The 19,546-nt window shown below is 40.4% G+C and overlaps 1 protein-coding gene across 2 annotated transcripts in view; it reads right to left on the reverse strand.

The window, feature by feature from the left end:
• pdgfd (platelet derived growth factor d) overlaps positions 1–19,546 on the reverse strand; it is a 68,723-nt gene that overhangs the window by 2,184 nt on the left and 46,993 nt on the right. For both annotated transcript variants that reach the window (XM_077611744.1, XM_077611745.1), the window contains exons 4-6: positions 9,761–9,814; positions 8,363–8,573; positions 1,041–1,258 (exon numbers count right to left, since the gene is read on the reverse strand). In XM_077611744.1, the coding sequence (XP_077467870.1) occupies positions 1,041–1,258; positions 8,363–8,573; positions 9,761–9,814 (483 nt within the window). The remainder of the gene's footprint in view (positions 1–1,040; positions 1,259–8,362; positions 8,574–9,760; positions 9,815–19,546) is intronic.

Here is a 19,546-nt window from a genome sequence, read left to right on the forward strand (position 1 = left end):
GACATACGAGTGGCCCAACATACGAGCAATTCGAGATACGGGTAAAATTTCGGGCAAATATTTATCTTGAGATACAAGACAAATTTTGATATACGAGCAGACAGCGGACGTGAGATGCTGCTCATAAGAACATCATGGGCACTTTCTCTCTCCCCACAACTCCCTCATGTAATGTCTCTGGTCGCAACTCCTTCTTTGTAATGTCTCTGCGAGCACTGGGCAGAGCGTTGCATTTTTTCAGTGTTTTTTTTCTTCCGTTATTCAGTGCGAATGGCGTATATACTACTTCTTGTTGGCAAGTGGTCGTGTGTTATCCTATTGTGAGGACATTTGTGTGCCTCATTTTGGGAATATTTTGAAGGGAATCCAAACTCAAACAACCCTCGATATTGACTGAAAGTCAGTGTGGAGGTAGGGCAAAAAGAGCCAAGCCGGGAGAAGAAAGGCATCAAAATGTCAAACAAAATTAGAATTAAGTTTAGTGTTAGGTTCGACTAAACTTATTTTTGAGTGTGTCTGCATCTTAATCCAAGTTCATTTAAATTTGTTTATGTAATTTTACCAGCGCGTTGCCGTGCAAAACATTTTTTCCAATCCAATATCCTGTTTTTTGTGTTTTTTCAGAGGGTTGGAACAAATTAATTTGTCTTTAGTTAGTTTCATTTGAGTTATGAGAAAATCGACATACGAGCTCAGTCCCGGAACGAATTAAGCTCGTATCTCGAGGTACCACTGTATCATACAAAGTATTCCTTAGGAGGAAGTATAGCTAAGGGTCCCCACTCTAGAAATGACAATATTTATACATTTTGAATATTGTAAATTTTGTAAATATTAGACTGGATTATAGGATTGTTGAACACAAATTTTTCACTGTGCCATGTGATTGGCTGGCTATGAACTCCTGTGACCCTTGTAAGAATAGGCGGGATGCAAAATCAATTGATTTATTTACTTATCACATTATTCAAAAAGTAACAAGCACAAATAACATTCAGAATCTCCTCATGTCAACGATATCTTCAAGATGTGCAACCCACCTCATGTAATTTAAGTGTGGTCTTTGAGGGCTGACATGTGCAGCCGTTGTTCCAGTTATTCGTTCCGCAGCCACAGTTACCGCCACAGCGCTTCACTAGCAGACACCGGGGGAAAAAAACTGCATTGGTGGCCCTAAGCTCCTCACGCAGGTTAATGGAGTAATTGCGAGGGGTGCAGCTATACCGCTTTACGTCATCGTAGAGGCGATTCAGGTCAACTGGACAGAAAACAGAAAACAGTGGAATGGATACTTCATATGATGTGACAAACCCACACCCATCCTCTGGGAAACATTTGTCAGTAAGTCATATTTTATAGTTTTTTTTTCATGCAAGACAATTTTGACTAATAAAATTAATGATTTATATCATTCAGCCTAGAATTTCCATAAAATCTCACTAAAGCAATTAATCCATTAAATCCCCCTGCCCACCCTGATTGAATTTATGCTTACCTTATATTATCATTGTTTCATAAAGACAGTCATTTTAGAAGTAAAACACTGTACTGCATATTATTTGACATGGTGTGTTACTCAACATGTATGAGGCTTGTAATATCCATGGTGAACGTAAAAAGCTCGTATTGACATTGTGAAGGTTGACACCAGTGAGCTATTGTAATCTCAGGCGAAACAGGTAGTGTTTAACATACGAGACCACAGACCACATTTTGAAATTCTTGGTCTGGTCAGACTGAAGTCAGGTCACATTTATTTGTATAATTCTTAATCACAAAACTTATTTTAATGCAAAAAAAGACAAGAATACCTCAACAACTCATCTGAGGAATAATAAAATTAAAATAAACTAAGGACTCAATATGTTTACTTCAACTTCATGAGGTTTAACAACAAATATTGGACCTTAAAAATTCATGTTCTCCCACAACCACAGTAAATAAATGAACCTAAACATGCAAACATCAGTGCAAGTAAGCTATTCTTTCATTCATTTTCTGAATCGCTTATCCTCACAATGGTTGCGGGGGGTGCTGGAGCCTATCCTGGCTGACTTCAGGCACCAGGCGGGCGACACCCTGAATTGGTGGCCAGCCAATCGCAGGGAACGAGGAGACGGACAACCATTTACACTCACACTCATACCTAGGGCTAATTGAGAGTGCCTAACCAGCCTACCATGCACGTTTTTGGAATGTGGTATTTTATGTAAGTTGAAACTTTAAAGGAGAGCTAGAGTGCAATATCTCTTGTTAACACTAATTCTACCATAGGTGGATCAGTTGGTACACGTACCTTTTGAACCTAATCAGCGCCTTTTATCAGATGAAGCTTTGAAAGTCTCAATAGACAATTGTTTCCAGACTGCAGCTGAGATTGCTGGCCAGTTTAGCTCAGAACAGGAACGGGATCTGTCTTTTCATACAGTGTGTTTGGAGTGAAAGACATCTTTGCAGTGGCCATTAAAGGTAAATTGAGTTCTCATACCAGTGCCATGCAATTTTATAGCACCATAACTGTTTCACACACTTACTTGAAAACATCCTCCTTAGCTTAGGTGGCCTGTCCATACAACATTCTTTTTCAGTGAGAATCACTACAATGCAGCAAAATATGAACAGAACTTCGACTGAGAACCATACTAATCTAACTGTACACATCCACACACATAATAAGGACACTTGAGTTGTTCAGCTTTTCAGTTATTCTTTTGTCTTAACTTGACATTCATGTGTATTTGTGCAAGTGTGAAAAGGAGAATTAAAAAAGACATAGAACATTAATATTTGTCCATACCACACAAGTGTAAATAAACAAAAGCAACAATAAAATTGATCCTCCTCCTCTTCCTCCTCCTCCTCCTCCTTCTCCTCATCATCATCATGATCATCATCATCCTCATCACCCTCACCATCATCCTCATCATCATCACGATCTTCCATACCGCACATCCTCGAAAGGGTTGCAGGGTTCCTGGAGCCTAACCCAGCTGACTTCGGGCGAAAGCGAAAGGCATACTACACCCTAGACTACACCCAGTCAGCCGTAGGGCACACAGAGAAATCGAGCCCGCACCTGGCCACACCGAAGTCAGGCAAGGGAACCTCTTCACCAGGAGTGGCGAACACGCGCGGCTCCTGACCCCCCCAAAAATGTGGCTCTTTGCTTCTGATCATATTTTGTGTATACAGACGCTCCCCTACTTACGAACGAGTTAGGTTCCGAGCGATTGTTCATAAGTTGAATTTGTTTGTAAGTTGATTCAGTGCTATATTTTGTTTTATAAATTATGTTTAAGGCCTATATAAGTATATTGAAGGTTTATATAAGTGCATTTGTATGTTTAAGGCTTGTATAAGTAACACACATTGGTTTGTACTGAAAAAACATTTAATAAAATGGAGAGAATACATACAGTACTGTATACATACATTAGAGAGAGAGAGATTTACTAGAAACTGGCCGAAAGAAGCGATCTAACGACGATTGCACAGTTTTCTTCTTTTTTTCATCATAAATGATGCGGTAGCACTGTATGGCATAATTCAATTGATTTGCAAACTTTGTGCAACGTTCAATATTTGGGTCCTGCTGCTCGATCTTTCTGTTGTATGCCCGTGAAACGCTCACCACTCTCACCCGCATCAAGCTTCGTTATTATTGCCACTCGTTTCAAATGAAATGGCTTGCATCTTCCTTGCAACTCCCTCAATAGAAGCATTTCGCTTTTTACCAACCATATTCAATAATGGATGCACGAGATATTTAATGATACAAATGAAAAAGGTACTTTGCCCACTGGAGATACATTCACGCACTTCCGCATTGCAACGAAGAAGGTAGATGCTGGGTGAGCTGAGCCCTCACAGCGCCAGGCGTCGGTATTAGCGGCGGAAAGAAGTACCGTAATTACTCGAATATAACGCGCACTCGAAAATAACACGCAGGTAATTTTGGGCCAAAAATATCTGGAAAAACGCAGTAATCGAATATAGTGCGCACCTAAAATTTCCCGCTGACGAAAATCAGAAATCTTACCTTTTTTTCTTCGTTTCACGATTGTTTTGTTCAAACAAATTTATTCATTAGAATCCTTCAAATGAAGAGTTCCTCTCTCTCTTTGTCTGTCCTCTTGTTATGATCGCGCCGCGTCGCTGGGTCGTCGCAGCGCGATCGGGGGCATCTGTTACGGTCGCGCCGCGTTGTGCGACGCGACCGTGGATGTAGGTACACCCAAATGCAGGAAGCAGGAGAGGACGAGGCATTCAGCGTGATACGGAGTCCTTTAATGAATCAACCAAGGCGTGGAAACAAACGTGGCCGCATGCGGCGCGCATACGGACAGAGGCAACAGAATAACGACAGCTAGCGACCGCTAGCAACCGCTAACAACAGTCAATGATCGTCAACGATAGTGAATGATCCGGCGACGTGTGATGACGCGTCGCTACTTAAATACAGGAAACGAAAGCAATCAATGGATTGGCTACAGCCGGTATGCGTCAACTTCCTCTTCCTCCCACAACACATCATCCGATTGGCTTTACGAGATGACGTAAAATCCGTGCGTCGGCTGTACGAGATGACGTAAAATCCGTGCGTCAAAGTGAGTTTGACAATGCTTTTTTCGATCGAAAATTTGTAATTTATTTTAGTTATTGATTATAACACGCACCCCCAACTATTGGAATTAATTATATAGCAAAAATCTGCGTGTTATATTCGAGTAATTACGGTACTACTCGGAAAAAAATACAAAATTGGACTTACGAACATTTTTTGACTTAAACGCAATTTGCAGACATGTTCGTATGTACCGTTGTTCGTTGAATGTTCGTAAGTAGGGGAACGTCTGTACTGTCCCTCATTCCATGTTTCTCTTATTTTTATTCTCTCTTAAAACACACTCAAATTCATTAGGGCCCATTAAAAACAAATAAGAAATTCCATTTGAAAAATAATGTGGCAGAATGGATTTTTTATGCTGCTTCTGACATAGTGTGTGGCTCTTTGACTCTCAAAGTTTTAAATTTTGGCTCTTTGTGTCTAACTTGTTCGCCACCCCTGCTCTACACTGTGAGGTGGCATCCACAATAAAATGAAGATAATGTATCTATTTGTTGCTGATGCTCTGAAAGAGCCATTTATTACACTGTAGACATTCAAAACCATTGTCGCAACATCATTTATTCATTCAAGATAGTCTTCCTACTCGCCCCCAGCTTTGAAAAATAGGGATTTTATCAGAAAAACAACTGCTTTTTAGGGTAAAAGAGGACTTGAATTCAGTAAGTGTAACCACCGTGGAAAAGTAAGCTCAAGTAGTGAAAGGAGAACTCTCGGGAGATGAGTTTTTGCAACTGAGCAAAGCGAGCATCGACCACGAAGCAGCTAGGCTGGGTAAGCCCGTGACCGGACATTTCGTCGACGGACACTTCGTCGACGGACGCTTCGTCCGCGGACAGTTCGTCGAACGAACGTTTCGTCGCCGGACAGTTTGGCGACTGGACACTTCGTCGACGGACAATTCGTCACCGGACACTTCGTCGCCAGACAGTTCGCCTAACCTTAACCACTATTAAAGAAGACAAAGGAAATTCACATATTCTTTATTAAAGAAAATAACAGCAAAAACTCGCTCCACAACACAAACACATTAACATTTGGGTGTGTGCAAGTACTAAATGTGCTCGCTAAACACACTACGCACGAAACGATTCCTACGTTAAACGGTTCCTACGTTAAACGGTTCCTACGTTAAACGGTTCCTACGTTAAACGGTTCCTACGTTAAACGGTTCCTACGTTAAACGGTTCCTACGTTAAACGGTTCCTACGTTAAACGGTTCCTACGTTAAACGGTTCCTACGTTAAACGGTTCCTACGTTAAACGGTTCCTACGTTAAACGGTTCCTACGTTAAACGGTTCCTACGTTAAACGGTTCCTACGTTAAACGGTTCCTACGTTAAACGGTTCCTACGTTAAACGGTTCCTACGTTAAACGGTTCCTACGTTAAACGGTTCCTACGTTAAACGGTTCCTACGTTAAACGGTTCCTACGTTAAACGGTTCCTACGTTAAACGGTTCCTACGTTAAACGGTTCCTACGTTAAACGGTTCCTACGTTAAACGGTTCCTACGTTAAACGGTTCCTACGTTAAACGGTTCCTACGTTAAACGGTTCCTCGTTGAGCGCTCCATTTTTAAAATGAAAGGCAATAAGTAAAATTAATTTATTAAAAATTTTATTAAAAAGAAGACAAAGGAAATTCACATATTCTTTATTAAAGAAAATAAAACAGCAAAAACTCGCTCGACAACACAAACACATTAACATTTGGGCGTGTGCGTACTAAATGTGCTCGTCTCTAAACACACTGCACGAAACGGTTCCTACGTTGAGCGCTCCACGTTTGGAAAGACCCCAAAAAGAATCAACATGAAATTCACAGATGGGAGTTTTTATTTTATTTTCTTTAATAAAGAAAAATAAAAACTCCCATTTGTGAATTTCACGTTGATTCTGTGAAATTCACAGATGGGAGTTTTTATTTTTCTTTATTAAAGAAAATAAAATAAAAACTCCCATCTGTGAATTTCATGTTGATTCTTTTTGGGGTCTTTCCAAACGTGGAGCGCTCAACATAAGAACCGTTTAACGTAGGAACCGTTTGTGTGCGTAGTGTGTTTAGAGACGAGCACATTTAGTACGCACACACCCAAATGTTAATGTGTTTGTGTTGTTGAGCGAGTTTTTGCCGTTTTATTTTCTTTAATAAAGAATATGTGAATTTCCTTTGTCTTCTTTAATAGTGGTAAAGGTTAGTGGTTAAGGTTAGGCGAACTGTCTGGCGACGAAGTGTCCGGCGACGAATTGTCCGGGGACGAATTGTCCGTCGACGAAGTGTCCGGTTGACGAACTGTCCAGCGACGAAGCGTCCGTTCGACGAACCGTCCGGGGACGAAGCGTCTGGCGACGAAGTGTCCGTCGACGAAATGTCCGGGTACTGGTAAGCCAAGTGGACGTGGTGATTGACGGCATGGCGGAAGTGTCATGCAATCAAAACTACTATTGTTTACGCTTTGAAAATTTAAGTATTCTCTTATACAATTATTTTTTGTTCATTAGACACTTGTTGTTTATTTGACAAAATACAAAACAACATGGGTGACATGAGTGGTTAGTGCGTCGGCCTTACAGCTCTGGGGTCCTGGGATCAAGTCCAGGTCATGTCCATCTGTGTGGAGTTTGCATGTTCCCTGAGCCTGTGTGTGTATGTATATATATATATATATATATATATATATATATATATATATATATATATATATATATATATATATATATATAGCTAGAGTTGCATACTTTATAATGCATTAGTGTCTATAGTTTTACCACCCAGTGAATAAAGTTCTATTTTTTCTCACTGACCAAAAAAGATGAGTAAGCTTAGTTGTTTATAATTCAATTTATTATTTTGCTTGTATGTAAATTATTTTGAATTAAAACACATTCATTTGTAGTTATGATCTGATTTGGAGTTTTCAAGGAAACAAAGGAAAATGTGAGCAAGTGAGGATGTCTGTCTCTTAAGAAAAACAAAGCCAAGTGCTGACTACTGCACATTTCTTCCTCACTGCACTAGCTGAATTTTCAATTAGAGTGAGGTGCTATGTTGTATCAGCTACCTCCTGCAACTACCTAACTGAGGCCTTGTTTTTTTTTGTACCATATGTACGTACTATATGTTAGCAGAACCTACATAAGCCTTGATGAATATGAATACTGTCTTGTTCAAATATTTTGTAAAGAACGCATAAAAATTACATAAATGTACGGGGGCGGCCCAGTGGCGCGAGTGGTTAGCGTGTCGGCCTGATAGCTCTGGGGTCCTGGGTTCAAATCCAGGTCGGTCCACCTGTGTGGAGTTTGCATGTTCTCCATAGGCCTGCGTGGGTTTCCTCCAGGTACTCCTAGTTTCTTCCGACATTCCAAAAACATGGATGGTAGGTCGATTGGACACTCTACATTGCCTCTAGGTATGAGTATGAGCGCGAATGGTTGTTTGTCTGCTTGTGCGGTGTCCCCCGCCTCTGGCCCGGAGTCAGCTGGGATGGGCTCCAGCACCCCCCACAACCCTAATGAGGATAAAGCGGCTCACAATATGAGATGAGATGAGATAAATACGGTGGCTGCGATAGTTAGAATTAACTATAACAAATAATAATAAACGGGTTACCTGCTTAGTGCTCGTTTCTACAGGTGACAGTGTGCTAAATCTATTCATGCAAAACTACTATATTTAGTAGAGGGAAAATAAAAAATCCCAATTCCAATGTAGGTACAAATGTATAACATACCTTTGTTATGTCTGCTTGCAAGATGATAAGCCCTGCCTCTGTAATGGATGTGTGTTTGCGTGTAGATGCTGTCCAGGTCCTGTTTCCATGTGGCTGGGTTCAGAGATTTGAGAAGCTGTTCCACAGTATCAAACGCAGCAATGGTTTGATCCAGGACATCTAATGAAAGTGGAACCTCTGTGAGTGATGTTGGCCCGACAGGACCGCTATCCTAAGAATCAAAGTAAAAAAAAACACATTATTCCACCCAATTCTTTTTTTTTCATGTTTAGTGTTATACACAACCAAAATGATTGTGATAAATGACTATAACAAGCTCCATACATCATCTTAAATCCTAAAACTGGGACAAAATGTGCATGTGCATCCATCCCTATGTAGTGGATATGATAGTATGTGATAACATACATTCACACACGCAGACAATTGATGCAAAAAAGTGCCATGCACAACAACGCATACTAATTATTATGATTTCATAAGTCACTGACCACAGAGACATACAAAAATGACTGGGATTATATGCACTTGCAAAAACATTAGTCTAAGAAAGCATGACATTTTAGATCAACAGGCTCATTATACATGAGGCTGTTGATGTAAAATGTACACAATTGTGTATGCATGAATTGACCGTGTACATGTAATACGTTTCTGCGTCTTGGTGGATGCAAATGGATATTATCATAATATGTCATAATCCTTATTAACATGGCAAACATATCTCTGTGCTTAAGACTAGTCATACAGTGTTGTGGGGGTTGGATGGATGGATGACACAAAGTATGTTTGGGTAGTAGCATTTTACACTTACACCGATTGGATGATTAAACACAAGGTCAGGATTTTTTATTTAGAAGGTCCGATGTAAAAATGTAAATAAAGACAATGACTCTTTTATAGATTGGTTGACCTAAATGGACATTTTGCAATTTCTTTGCATTAAGAAAACATCTCATTTCCAAAGTAGACATCATTCATTCATCCATTCATTTTCTGAACCGCTGATCCTCACAAGGGTCATGCGAGGTGCTGGAGCCTAGCCCAGCTGACAATGGGCACCAGGCGGGGGACCCTTAATCGGTGGCCAGCCAGTCACATGGCACAAGGAGATAGATAACCATACACAATCATACCTAAGGGCAATTTAGAGTGTTCAACCAGCCTATCATGCATGTTTTTGGGATGTGGTGGGAAACTGGACTACCCGGAGAAAACCCATGCAAGCCTAGGGAGAACATGCAAACTCCATATAGTGAGGACTAACGTGGGATTGAAACCTTGAACCCAAAACTGTGAGGCCGATGCGCGAACCACTTGACCACCATGCCGCTAGACATCATTTACTACATTTTAATTCAGTCATGTAACATTTCATGCAGCCCATGAATGACTTACATGCATGGTGACGGCTTCCCAATTGGTTTGAGATGCAGGTAGAAAGGTATCAGGCTGGGGGAAAAAAGCAATAATAATTGATCAGTTGATTTTTCAAGGTTTCCAATATTTATCCAATGCACTTGAAAGTATCCAACAAAATACAAATCTTAAAAATACGTATGTCATTGAGCCATTGAATCTTATGAGGTCCTACAAACCACATGCAAAAATAAAACCACCACAGAAATACACATTCAAATTCCATTTTGACAACAAAAATGAAAACACTGCTGTGGTTATAAATAAAAAAATATCTATTTTTTTATTAATTAATCTTATCCACAAGACCAAATGACATCACATTTCACATAATGCTTGAGAGAGAAGGTGGAGTCAAGGCGCAGTGACCAACGCAGTGCCTCCTCTGTGCTTACTAATTTCCCTTTTCCAAAGTGAAAACAGATTGTCAAGACAGGACAACATAAGAGGCAGAGAGAGAGAGAACTCCATTAATTTGAACCAGAATTCCATGCACCCATTGTATGATTTTGCCCCTAGATGTTGAGCTATTGCCAGTAGATTTCTCTACTTCTCTACTTGCACCAGGACACCCAGTAAATTTCCTTATTCTTTAAAACTTGTTGGTTATGAGTGATCAATTTACACTCTACTTTGAGCCGAGTTGCCACGGACATTATGGGAGTGAGAGGAGCAAAAAGTTTTTTGTACATTTGGAATTTTCTGAGTTGTAATTTTAGCAAGCGAGCAACCATCAATTTGCTTTCAAAGCATGCTTAAAGGCTGCTGTGCTGTAACCAAAGAGAGAAGAAATGCTTCAACATTCCTCTGCTTTAAGCATTGAACACATGAAAATTTCAGTGAAAGGTAACAAAGGTAGAATTACTTTAACATTAACATATGACAAGGAGCCTAATAGTCAAAAGGTCAATGGTTTTTCAATATTGACCAACCCATGTTGCTAATTCAAATTGATTAAAAAAATATCTCCTGTGTGTACCTCAATGCTATTGAAATGGTTGAGTAATAGTACGGGATGTTATGACAGTGTGACTTCTGATTTTAAAATAGGGGCAACCCAAACTCCGAAAGTACACCATAAACTGCTGTCTTGCGTCTGTATCACAACTATGAAAATGTCTAAGGTCAATCTTCAACTGTTGTCAATGTTTGCGTCAAAGATATTCATTTTGCGTACAGCGTATCCTCGCAAAAATTGTGAGGGTTGCTGGAGCCAATCCCAGCTGACCTCAGCCGAAAGGCGGACTATATAAATTGTGAAATATGAATTGTATTCTTATATTTAATCTTGCACCTTTCTGCACTTTTATGAATTTAGTTACTAGAATAGAATTTTTACTGACACCTACAGGTCAAGGCCTGTCATCACTTTGTATATACACACCCCTTTTTCTGGTCCCGCCTAAAGTTTGTCTCCGCCTAAACTTCTATTAAATACTATAACCGACCGACTGGACGGCGTATCTGGATGGGGGACCTCGAAGTGGACACTTGGCACTGTCCGTCCGCTGACTCCTTCTTAGGAAGGGTGGGGGCTAGCCAAGGGGGCTAGCCAAGAACAAAGAGAGAGGAGCGGGCGGCGACCATTTTGAGAGCCATCGAGATGGGGCCTCCTGTCCAGATAACCTCCATTCGGCCGGGAGCTAAAAACTACCACGTGTTTTGCTGCTTCCTCTGTATGAAGATTATTGTCGAGGCAACCCAGAAACCCGAGATTCTTCTCTGCTTTCCGGCCACGGCAGATCGACAGAAGGATGGATGGCTTGACGTCGGCTACTCCAGCCTTGAGAGAGGGCGATCTGGCCTGCTGGCCCGGGAACAGATTACGAATTATCCTTTCGTACAGAGGAGGCACCAAAAAACGGTAAGGCACTTTTTAAAATTAATTTGTAGAATCCAACCCACCAAGGCCCCGTTTCCCTTCGAGGAGGGGAAATGCTTCATTCGTAAAAAAGAAAAGTTGCGTATACTCTTCTCTGTGTGTCGGAGATTCTTCTTTCTGTGTGTCGGAAAGACATTTTTCTGTGTGTCGGAATTATGTTAAATAGTATACAGCACGATAAAAGGCTGTGTGTCGGCCTATCTGCCTGGAAAGCAGACAGGAGGAGGTCGCGCCTCCCCGCCAAGGGACTTCGAGGGTTGTGTTAAAAATATAGAAGAAATATATTGTTATACAGTGCCAAGATAATGAAAGAGCTCGATATAAAGAAAAAAAAAGAAATAGAATAAAACTATAAACGCATGCAAGTAATCTTCATATGAATATATATATATATATATATAAGTACGCTATGACGCGTTCATAAACGATATAAGTATGATTGCCGCGAAAAATAGGAGTTTAATCGGCGAAAAAGAATACTTAGACGGATAAAAATAAGTATTTAAGAGAGGGTGAATTGGGACAGGATGGTGGGGGGGGGGTTGAAAAGCAGACCACATGTGAGAGGAAAAATGGCCGAGCCCACAAACAAAGAGAAAAAATGGCGGCGAGCCAACTGAAGTTAAAACTGCCTTTCTTCCCCAGCCCACGTTCCACTAACCCAGGAAGATATATATATATATTAGGCCTGTTGAGAAACAGTGCCCCCCCTCTGCTCAGCCCACTCCTCGTGCCAGGTTCCACTCGCAGGGGCCAGGAGCACGAGGGGGGGGATTGGGGGACTGGAATGCAAGAAATCTCAGGTTACATCTCACATTCCACACGATGAGCAAGGAGGAGCAGTGATGAAGTGACATGAGCAGAGAGAGTAATAGAAAGAAAAGAAGAGAGTTAGAGACAGAAAATTGACAATATAACATATTAGTGACAAATTATGGGTCCTCTAATAAACACTGAAATTTATCATTAGGAAATGATTAAGAAATTGCTAAGTAGAAGGTTAGTTTCTCTAAATTTTAATCGTGGTAAGAGTGAGCTACAAAAAAATGGCTCTTATATTAAATAAACACAAGCTTGGAGCAGAACAGCAATTCAACAAGTGCAATTTAGCTATTTTAGCAAAAAGAGAGGGATTTGCGATTTAGACTTAAGGATTAGGAATCATCCAAATTATTAATGATATCAAACATGAAAACAATGCAGAAATGGCATTCATCCAAATTATTAAGTAAATAATACCTGTCTGGTTTAGATAAAATAATTGATTTAGGATAGGCATGATTTCACTGAGATGGAATAAACATCATGGAATGCCATCAGTGCATGGAGGGTATTTCATTGTTTTGCCCATCAGCAGATGGAATATGCTTTAGCGTGGTTCATATTAATGACTATTAGAATATTAATTGCATTAGAATCGAACAATTGATGCCAACCAAACAACATTGACCTATTTCCTTTTAGAATGACTTGCCATGACACAGCGAAAGGTGGTTAGCTGCCAAGAAGCCCCAGGACTGGGGATGGCGCTCTTCACCAGTGATAAAAAAAAGGAAAAATTTGCAGACCACGGATGTCTGAAAATGAGTGAGCGTGAATGGTTGTTTGTCCCTTTTGTGTTTTTGATTGGCCGACCACCGAGATATGATCAATCGGTTAGGTATCAAGGTGGAAAATGATTTAGCAAATTGGAATCGATTTCAGAATTTGCCAATAAGCCGTTTCACGGATGGCAACGCCAAATTATGGAAAAATATTTTGTCCAAGGGAATTTTTAATGAAAAAAGCAGCAGTACTCCAAATGTGAAATTTGAAGTGGAGAAACAAATCTGCTATGCGAAATTTGGGAGCACTGGGAAAAACAAAAAACAGACAGTGCTTGATACGAAATTCCAAAGTACTATTGATTTATTGTGATAATGGCATCCAAATTGTGTTAACAGAATAATTGACTGAATTGAAAAAAAGGTTCCATATTTCGTTATGAAGTCATTGCGCCTACATAACGAGGTCAACCGGACAACAAAATATGGACATCCTATTTAGTAGACCATACCAAACGCCATTATTCACTGCACGATTGGAACTAGAGGATGAGGCTAATCTGGCTATCTGCATAAAAGAAAAAAAAAACTTTAAAGGAACACACTGAATTTGGGTTAGCAGGAGGAGACTGTGCTTCCTAACAGAAAACAGACTGGACCAACGGCGGTCCCGGGAGCCTGGGTGCTCAACACACGCGTTCCTGACCAACCAGCAAACATGAAAATAGCGGGATCCATTTTGTGCACTATAAGAAGGTTCTCTCAGTTGAAACATTTATAGGAGACAGGTAAGATAAACTTTTTGACGTAATCAGACGAAATGGCAAGCACTCAAATATTGATTGGAAAGATTATTGCTCGGGGAGCGATGCTGTAAGCCATGAGGAACTTTTTATATTGGTTTTATTGTCTCCATAAAAAAAATGAAAGCGTTTCAATTGAGACCAAACCTTCTTACAGATAGTTAAAGTAAACAATTGAGACTAGATCTTCTTACAGATTTTTAAAGTAAACAATTAGAGAGAAGAGAAACTACAATGGATAGAAATGTAACTAGATTTTAATTTTATGCCTGACTATTGAAAAATATTGATTAAGAAAGTTTTATAGGAGATGATTGACAAACTCCAAAGACAATTGAATGTTACATTTGATAAAAAGACTACTAGATTGGGATATTTTGAATTTCAAACAACTGAGTTTAATATGCAACGCGATACACATTGTTAAATGAATTGGGACTTGATTAGTATGCATTTTATAAGTAATGAGTTTTAATTGCTTTAAAGGATACAATTATGCTAAAATATTAACCTTGACAAACAAGGGGTGATTACAATTTAGTGGGTTCAATTATATTCAGAATTATAAATGTGTGCATTTTGTTTCTGGATATTAATTGATGTGAATTTAACTGTTACAGAGAACGGGAAAGCTGTTTTCCTGGGGAGAAAGCACCCTGGTTTGCTTTTTGTGTTTTTCCTAGTTTTAAGTATGATTAGTTAATTTGTGTAATTAGAGGAAAGGGAAAAACAAATATGGTTCTTGATCTTAACAAGGAAGCAGTGATCATAATAGAATACCAGCTAGCATTTTTGATTTTGACTGATAAGGCATTTAAATTTACACAAACTATAGTGATGGAATAAGTAAGATTGTTGCGATTTTTGTTCATTGGGGTATTAAGCCGAACAAAATAGCCGTAAGCAAATGTTAAGCACGTGTTGAAGACAACGACAGAACACAGCAGCTAAAGCAGCAGCGCAAACACTACACAGCAGCATACACAACAACAAAACTGAGCCGATCTCAAGAACAGTCAGCAGACGAACTGCACACAGCTAAAGGCCTACCGTGCCTACCAAAAATTATTCCAAAATTGAGCCATAAATGTCTCAAAAGGGAGGAAAAGATATGATGGACATCGAAATACCTACTTTTAAAATTTTTGTAGGAACTGTTTAATTTGTTATTTTATTGATCTGTAAAGAACATGGGATCTCCAGAATCAGCTGGAGTAACAATGGAGCTCATTTTGCAAACAGCATAGTGCAAAACATGGCAAAACACCTAAGTAGAGCGAACAAATGGTACGATAAAACCAAGGCTTAAGAAAACCATGGGGGAGATAAATAAGCCATGGCCAGAACGCCTAACACTGGCCAAAACGTATATGAAGATAGTACCAACTAGCTCGGGATTAACACCTTTTTGAGATAGTTCATGGAAGACCATTCCAACTTCTTCTATGGGAAGATGAACCATGACGAGAGACTAAGGAAGGAGAGAAACTTATCCAAAGAACATGTAAGCTGCCGTGATCTTTTTGTCTATCTTGCAGGAGGTGGTGTAGCCAGGTGACTGGATCCTGATCCGAGTCATAAAAGGAAGTCCTGGTTCTCTCCACGATGGGAAGACCCATTCGTGGCCCAACTCACCAACCTCCACAGCAGCAAAGATCGCTAAAAAGTCAAAGTCGATTCAGGTCAAGGTCGTTCGAGACAGGTGACTCTTGAGTAGACTAAGTCGGACGGTGTCAAAACCCTTGTCCGTGAAGAAACTCATCTGACGTCTACTCACCAGCCACGAGCACCCCTCACTTAACCCTGACCTCCCATAGACTTTGCACCTCTATACAGAAGCCACAGTGAAAGCTGTTGCCACCCACATCACAGTGACTGCACTGTCAGTGACAACCTGGGCGTATCTGAACGCCCCGCCCACAGAGACTCGAGTTGGAAAACAAGTGCAGGAAACGTCCTGCCTCATCACTGGAAAGGCAGAGCCAAGCGGTCCGCTCTTGGATGGGGACCCAACCTACATCAACATCGGGGTTCCCCGCAGCGTACCAGATGAGTATAAGCTCGCTGACCAAATTGCACGTTCGTCCCGAACAACACAGCAGCTGACGGGAGATTAACCAAGGCCCTGGAGGGTCTTCGATCCCTCAACAGCAAGATGAAAGAACAATCTGGAGAACTACTATGAAGAAGACGTGTGGTATAATTTCATGGTGTTCCAGAAAAAACTGATTGTTGCGAATGAAAGTTGTTATGTGTGTGTAGCCGTATACCCATTTCCAGAGATCCTGACATCCTGAATTCACTGGGTCGAGGCGTCACATTTAAATCTGCAGTCGTGCAGATGGTCTAAGATGCATTCCTTTTAAGGAGAGTGAACATAACAGTAAGATATCAAAATCAGTGCAATTCAAACCACGTGATTCAATCTGGTGCGATGATGTTCCTGTTGACCAAAGGTTGTGGTCCACCCCCCCCCCCCCAGAAAATCATGTGTAAAGACATTGAGCTGTTACATGAGTGTTCATTAACCAAACTGTCAAGGCCCTACAGGGTATAGCAGATGATTTAAAAGCCCCTAGGGAGGTTGCAGGACCGATAGTCCTGGATCTGATAACAGCCAAAGATGGAGATGTGTGTGCCATGATGGGAGAACACTGCTGCACCTTCATCCCAGATGAAACAGGGTACATTACTCGTGCCGTAGCTGAAATAAAGGCCCTAGTCAACACCATGGCCCAGGATCATTCAGCCGTAGGTGTATCATTGTGGTCGTGGTTAATAACCGGGTCATGATTCTCAATTCTGTTTAAAATTGCAACCTTGCGGTTTTTGCTACTGTTCTGTATTTTTTCTATGTGTGTAATCCCCTGTGTGAAAGTTATGATTCAAAACACAATCTAGCACACGCTAGTAGGTTATAGTGACACAGTATCCCCGCATGACAGACCATACTGGAGATTATCGCATTCTTTCGAAGTGTGACGAGTCCTCTATGCAAATGTGTTTGTATTGATTTAAATATTGGGTTCGCTCATTAAGAGGGACGTAGAGGAATTTTTACCACTGATTACATCATTTCTCGCCTCTGCTTTGACATGTGATTTTGTTATTTTCCATACCCTGTTGAGTAACTGTCAATGATATTTGTATTCTAGAACCTGGAGAGGAGGGATACAAATTGATATGTTTAATGAAAATTCTTTCAAGTTACAACAGGGGGGAAATGTGAAATATGAATTGTATTCTTATATTTAATCTTGCACCTTTCTGCACTTTTATGAATTTAGTTACTAGAATAGAATTTTTACTGACACCTACAGGTCAAGGCCTGTCATCACTTTGTATATACACACCCCTTTTTCTGGTCCCGCCTAAAGTTTGTCTCCGCCTAAACTTCTATTAAATACTATAACCGACCGACTGGACGGCGTATCTGGATGGGGGACCTCGAAGTGGACGCTTGGCACTGTCCGTCCGCTGACTCCTTCTTAGGAAGGGTGGGGGCTAGCCAAGGGGGCTAGCCAAGAACAAAGAGAGAGGAGCGGGCGGCGACCATTTTGAGAGCCATCGAGATGGGGCCTCCTGTCCAGATAACCTCCATTCGGCCGGGAGCTAAAAACTACCACGTGTTTTGCTGCTTCCTCTGTATGAAGATTATTGTCGAGGCAACCCAGCTTTGACATAAATGTTCTCCCCGGGTACTCCCCAAGGTACATCCCCAAAACATGCATGGTCGGCTGGTTAGGCACTCTAAATTGGCCCTTGAATTTTATCGAAAGTTTTTATCGTTATAGTTATTATTTGATGATAATTATCGTTATCCTTTTATCGCCCTGGTCTACCTACAGGCTTAACTTTTGAGCAATGTAATCTTGCTAATGATTTTGAGAGCTATTGCAGGACCTTTTTTTATTTTCACAACCTTATTTCCACACAAGAGGCATCTTAATCACTACCTTAGCTCCATTCAGGGCATGTACTACTCTACCTTATAGCTTAACACGCCTCCATAGGAAACCAATTTCTAATGTATAATGCCTTATGCCCCATTTTCCCTGACAATTTCAGGATATTAACTCTGTTTCTTGGGGCAAAAACTCACTTGAAATCTAGAGGGAGCAATTAAAGCCCTTGACTTTAAGGTGCTGACTCTACTTAGCTGTAATTCAGTACAACCTTGGGCCCAGTGAAAGTGACAGTGTGATGAGGCTAGCAAACTGTATAATCAGCAAAATAAAGCAGTAGTCATCCAACAAGGTATCTGAGGAAGGTCTTGTCTTGCTTTCTACACTGTTTTGTTGTCCAAAAAATATGATAGTGACACAAAAGAGATGCAATAGGTGGGCTATCATTCTTCAGACACTTACTGAAATAAATCTAAATAAAAAAGTTACATACATTTGTAAAATTGAACTTTTTATGCTAAAGAGCATTTTCAAAATGAATCACAAATAATTTTATTGTACAATAAACTATGATGTTTTTTCACTCCATCACAGTATTTGTTTGGTATGGTTGCTTGATAAAATGCGCTGTAAAGTAATTTTGATCATTTTCTTTTAAATAAAGAAATCTGTGAGCGCTGAATCTCCGAGGAATAGGCAGACCCTCTTTTGATCTGATTTTTGCCAGTTTTTGTTTTACGGGTGTTGAAATGTGCATTGGTGTCGTCACCGCTTTTGGGTCAAGATATTATGCATTTAATATGCACATTTCCTGGATCCCACAATGCACTAAATAACATGATGTTATTTAAAGTATTGAAAATTGAAGAGATAGAAATGGCTTCATTAAGTGCAATGAAACTATTCTACGAACAGTTCGTAAGCTCAGTTTCCGAGAATAATGCGCTGCCCTAAAAATAAATCAGCAAAAGCATAGTGTTAGTAGTGGGATAAAGACATTTTCTCAACCACAAAAGGACAAACGTGAGAAGATTTCTACTTTTCCTCTAAGGGGGCATACCAAATAGTTTCATAACAAATGGGTTCAACGCAGCGGGTGAGCTTTTAACACAGGATAGTTTTGTAAACCTCAAGCAGAAACAACATAGCTTTGCTTGTTATTCTATACTGGTTAGAACCTTATTCACTGTTTCTCTTGCCACGATGCCACCTCCATCTACATTTTTGCAGCTTATGGGCTCAGTTACCGATGACCTCTCGACTATAAAGGATGTAATTTGACATTTGTTTTCTTTAAAAAAATATTTAGGTACATCCATTCATTGTGATTTGTTGATTTCCTTCATCGTTTCATATATTATATATTAACGACGGAAAGTAGGACTTTGAAATGGGGGACACGAGATTTGCAGACAGAGACTAATACGTATTGTTCATTCATTCATTCATTTTCTGAACCGCTTATCCTCACAAGAGTCGTTGGGGGTGCTGGAGCTTATCCAAGCTGACTTCGGGCACGAGGCGGTGGACACACTGAATTAGTGGCCACCCAATCGCAGGGCACGAGGAGACGGCCAACTATTCACGCTCACACTCATACCTAGGGGTAATTTGAAGTGTTCAAGCAGCCT

This window comes from Stigmatopora argus, chromosome 10 (genome assembly GCF_051989625.1).
Source record: "Stigmatopora argus isolate UIUO_Sarg chromosome 10, RoL_Sarg_1.0, whole genome shotgun sequence".
In the NCBI taxonomy this organism is placed as follows: Eukaryota; Metazoa; Chordata; class Actinopteri; order Syngnathiformes; family Syngnathidae; genus Stigmatopora; species Stigmatopora argus.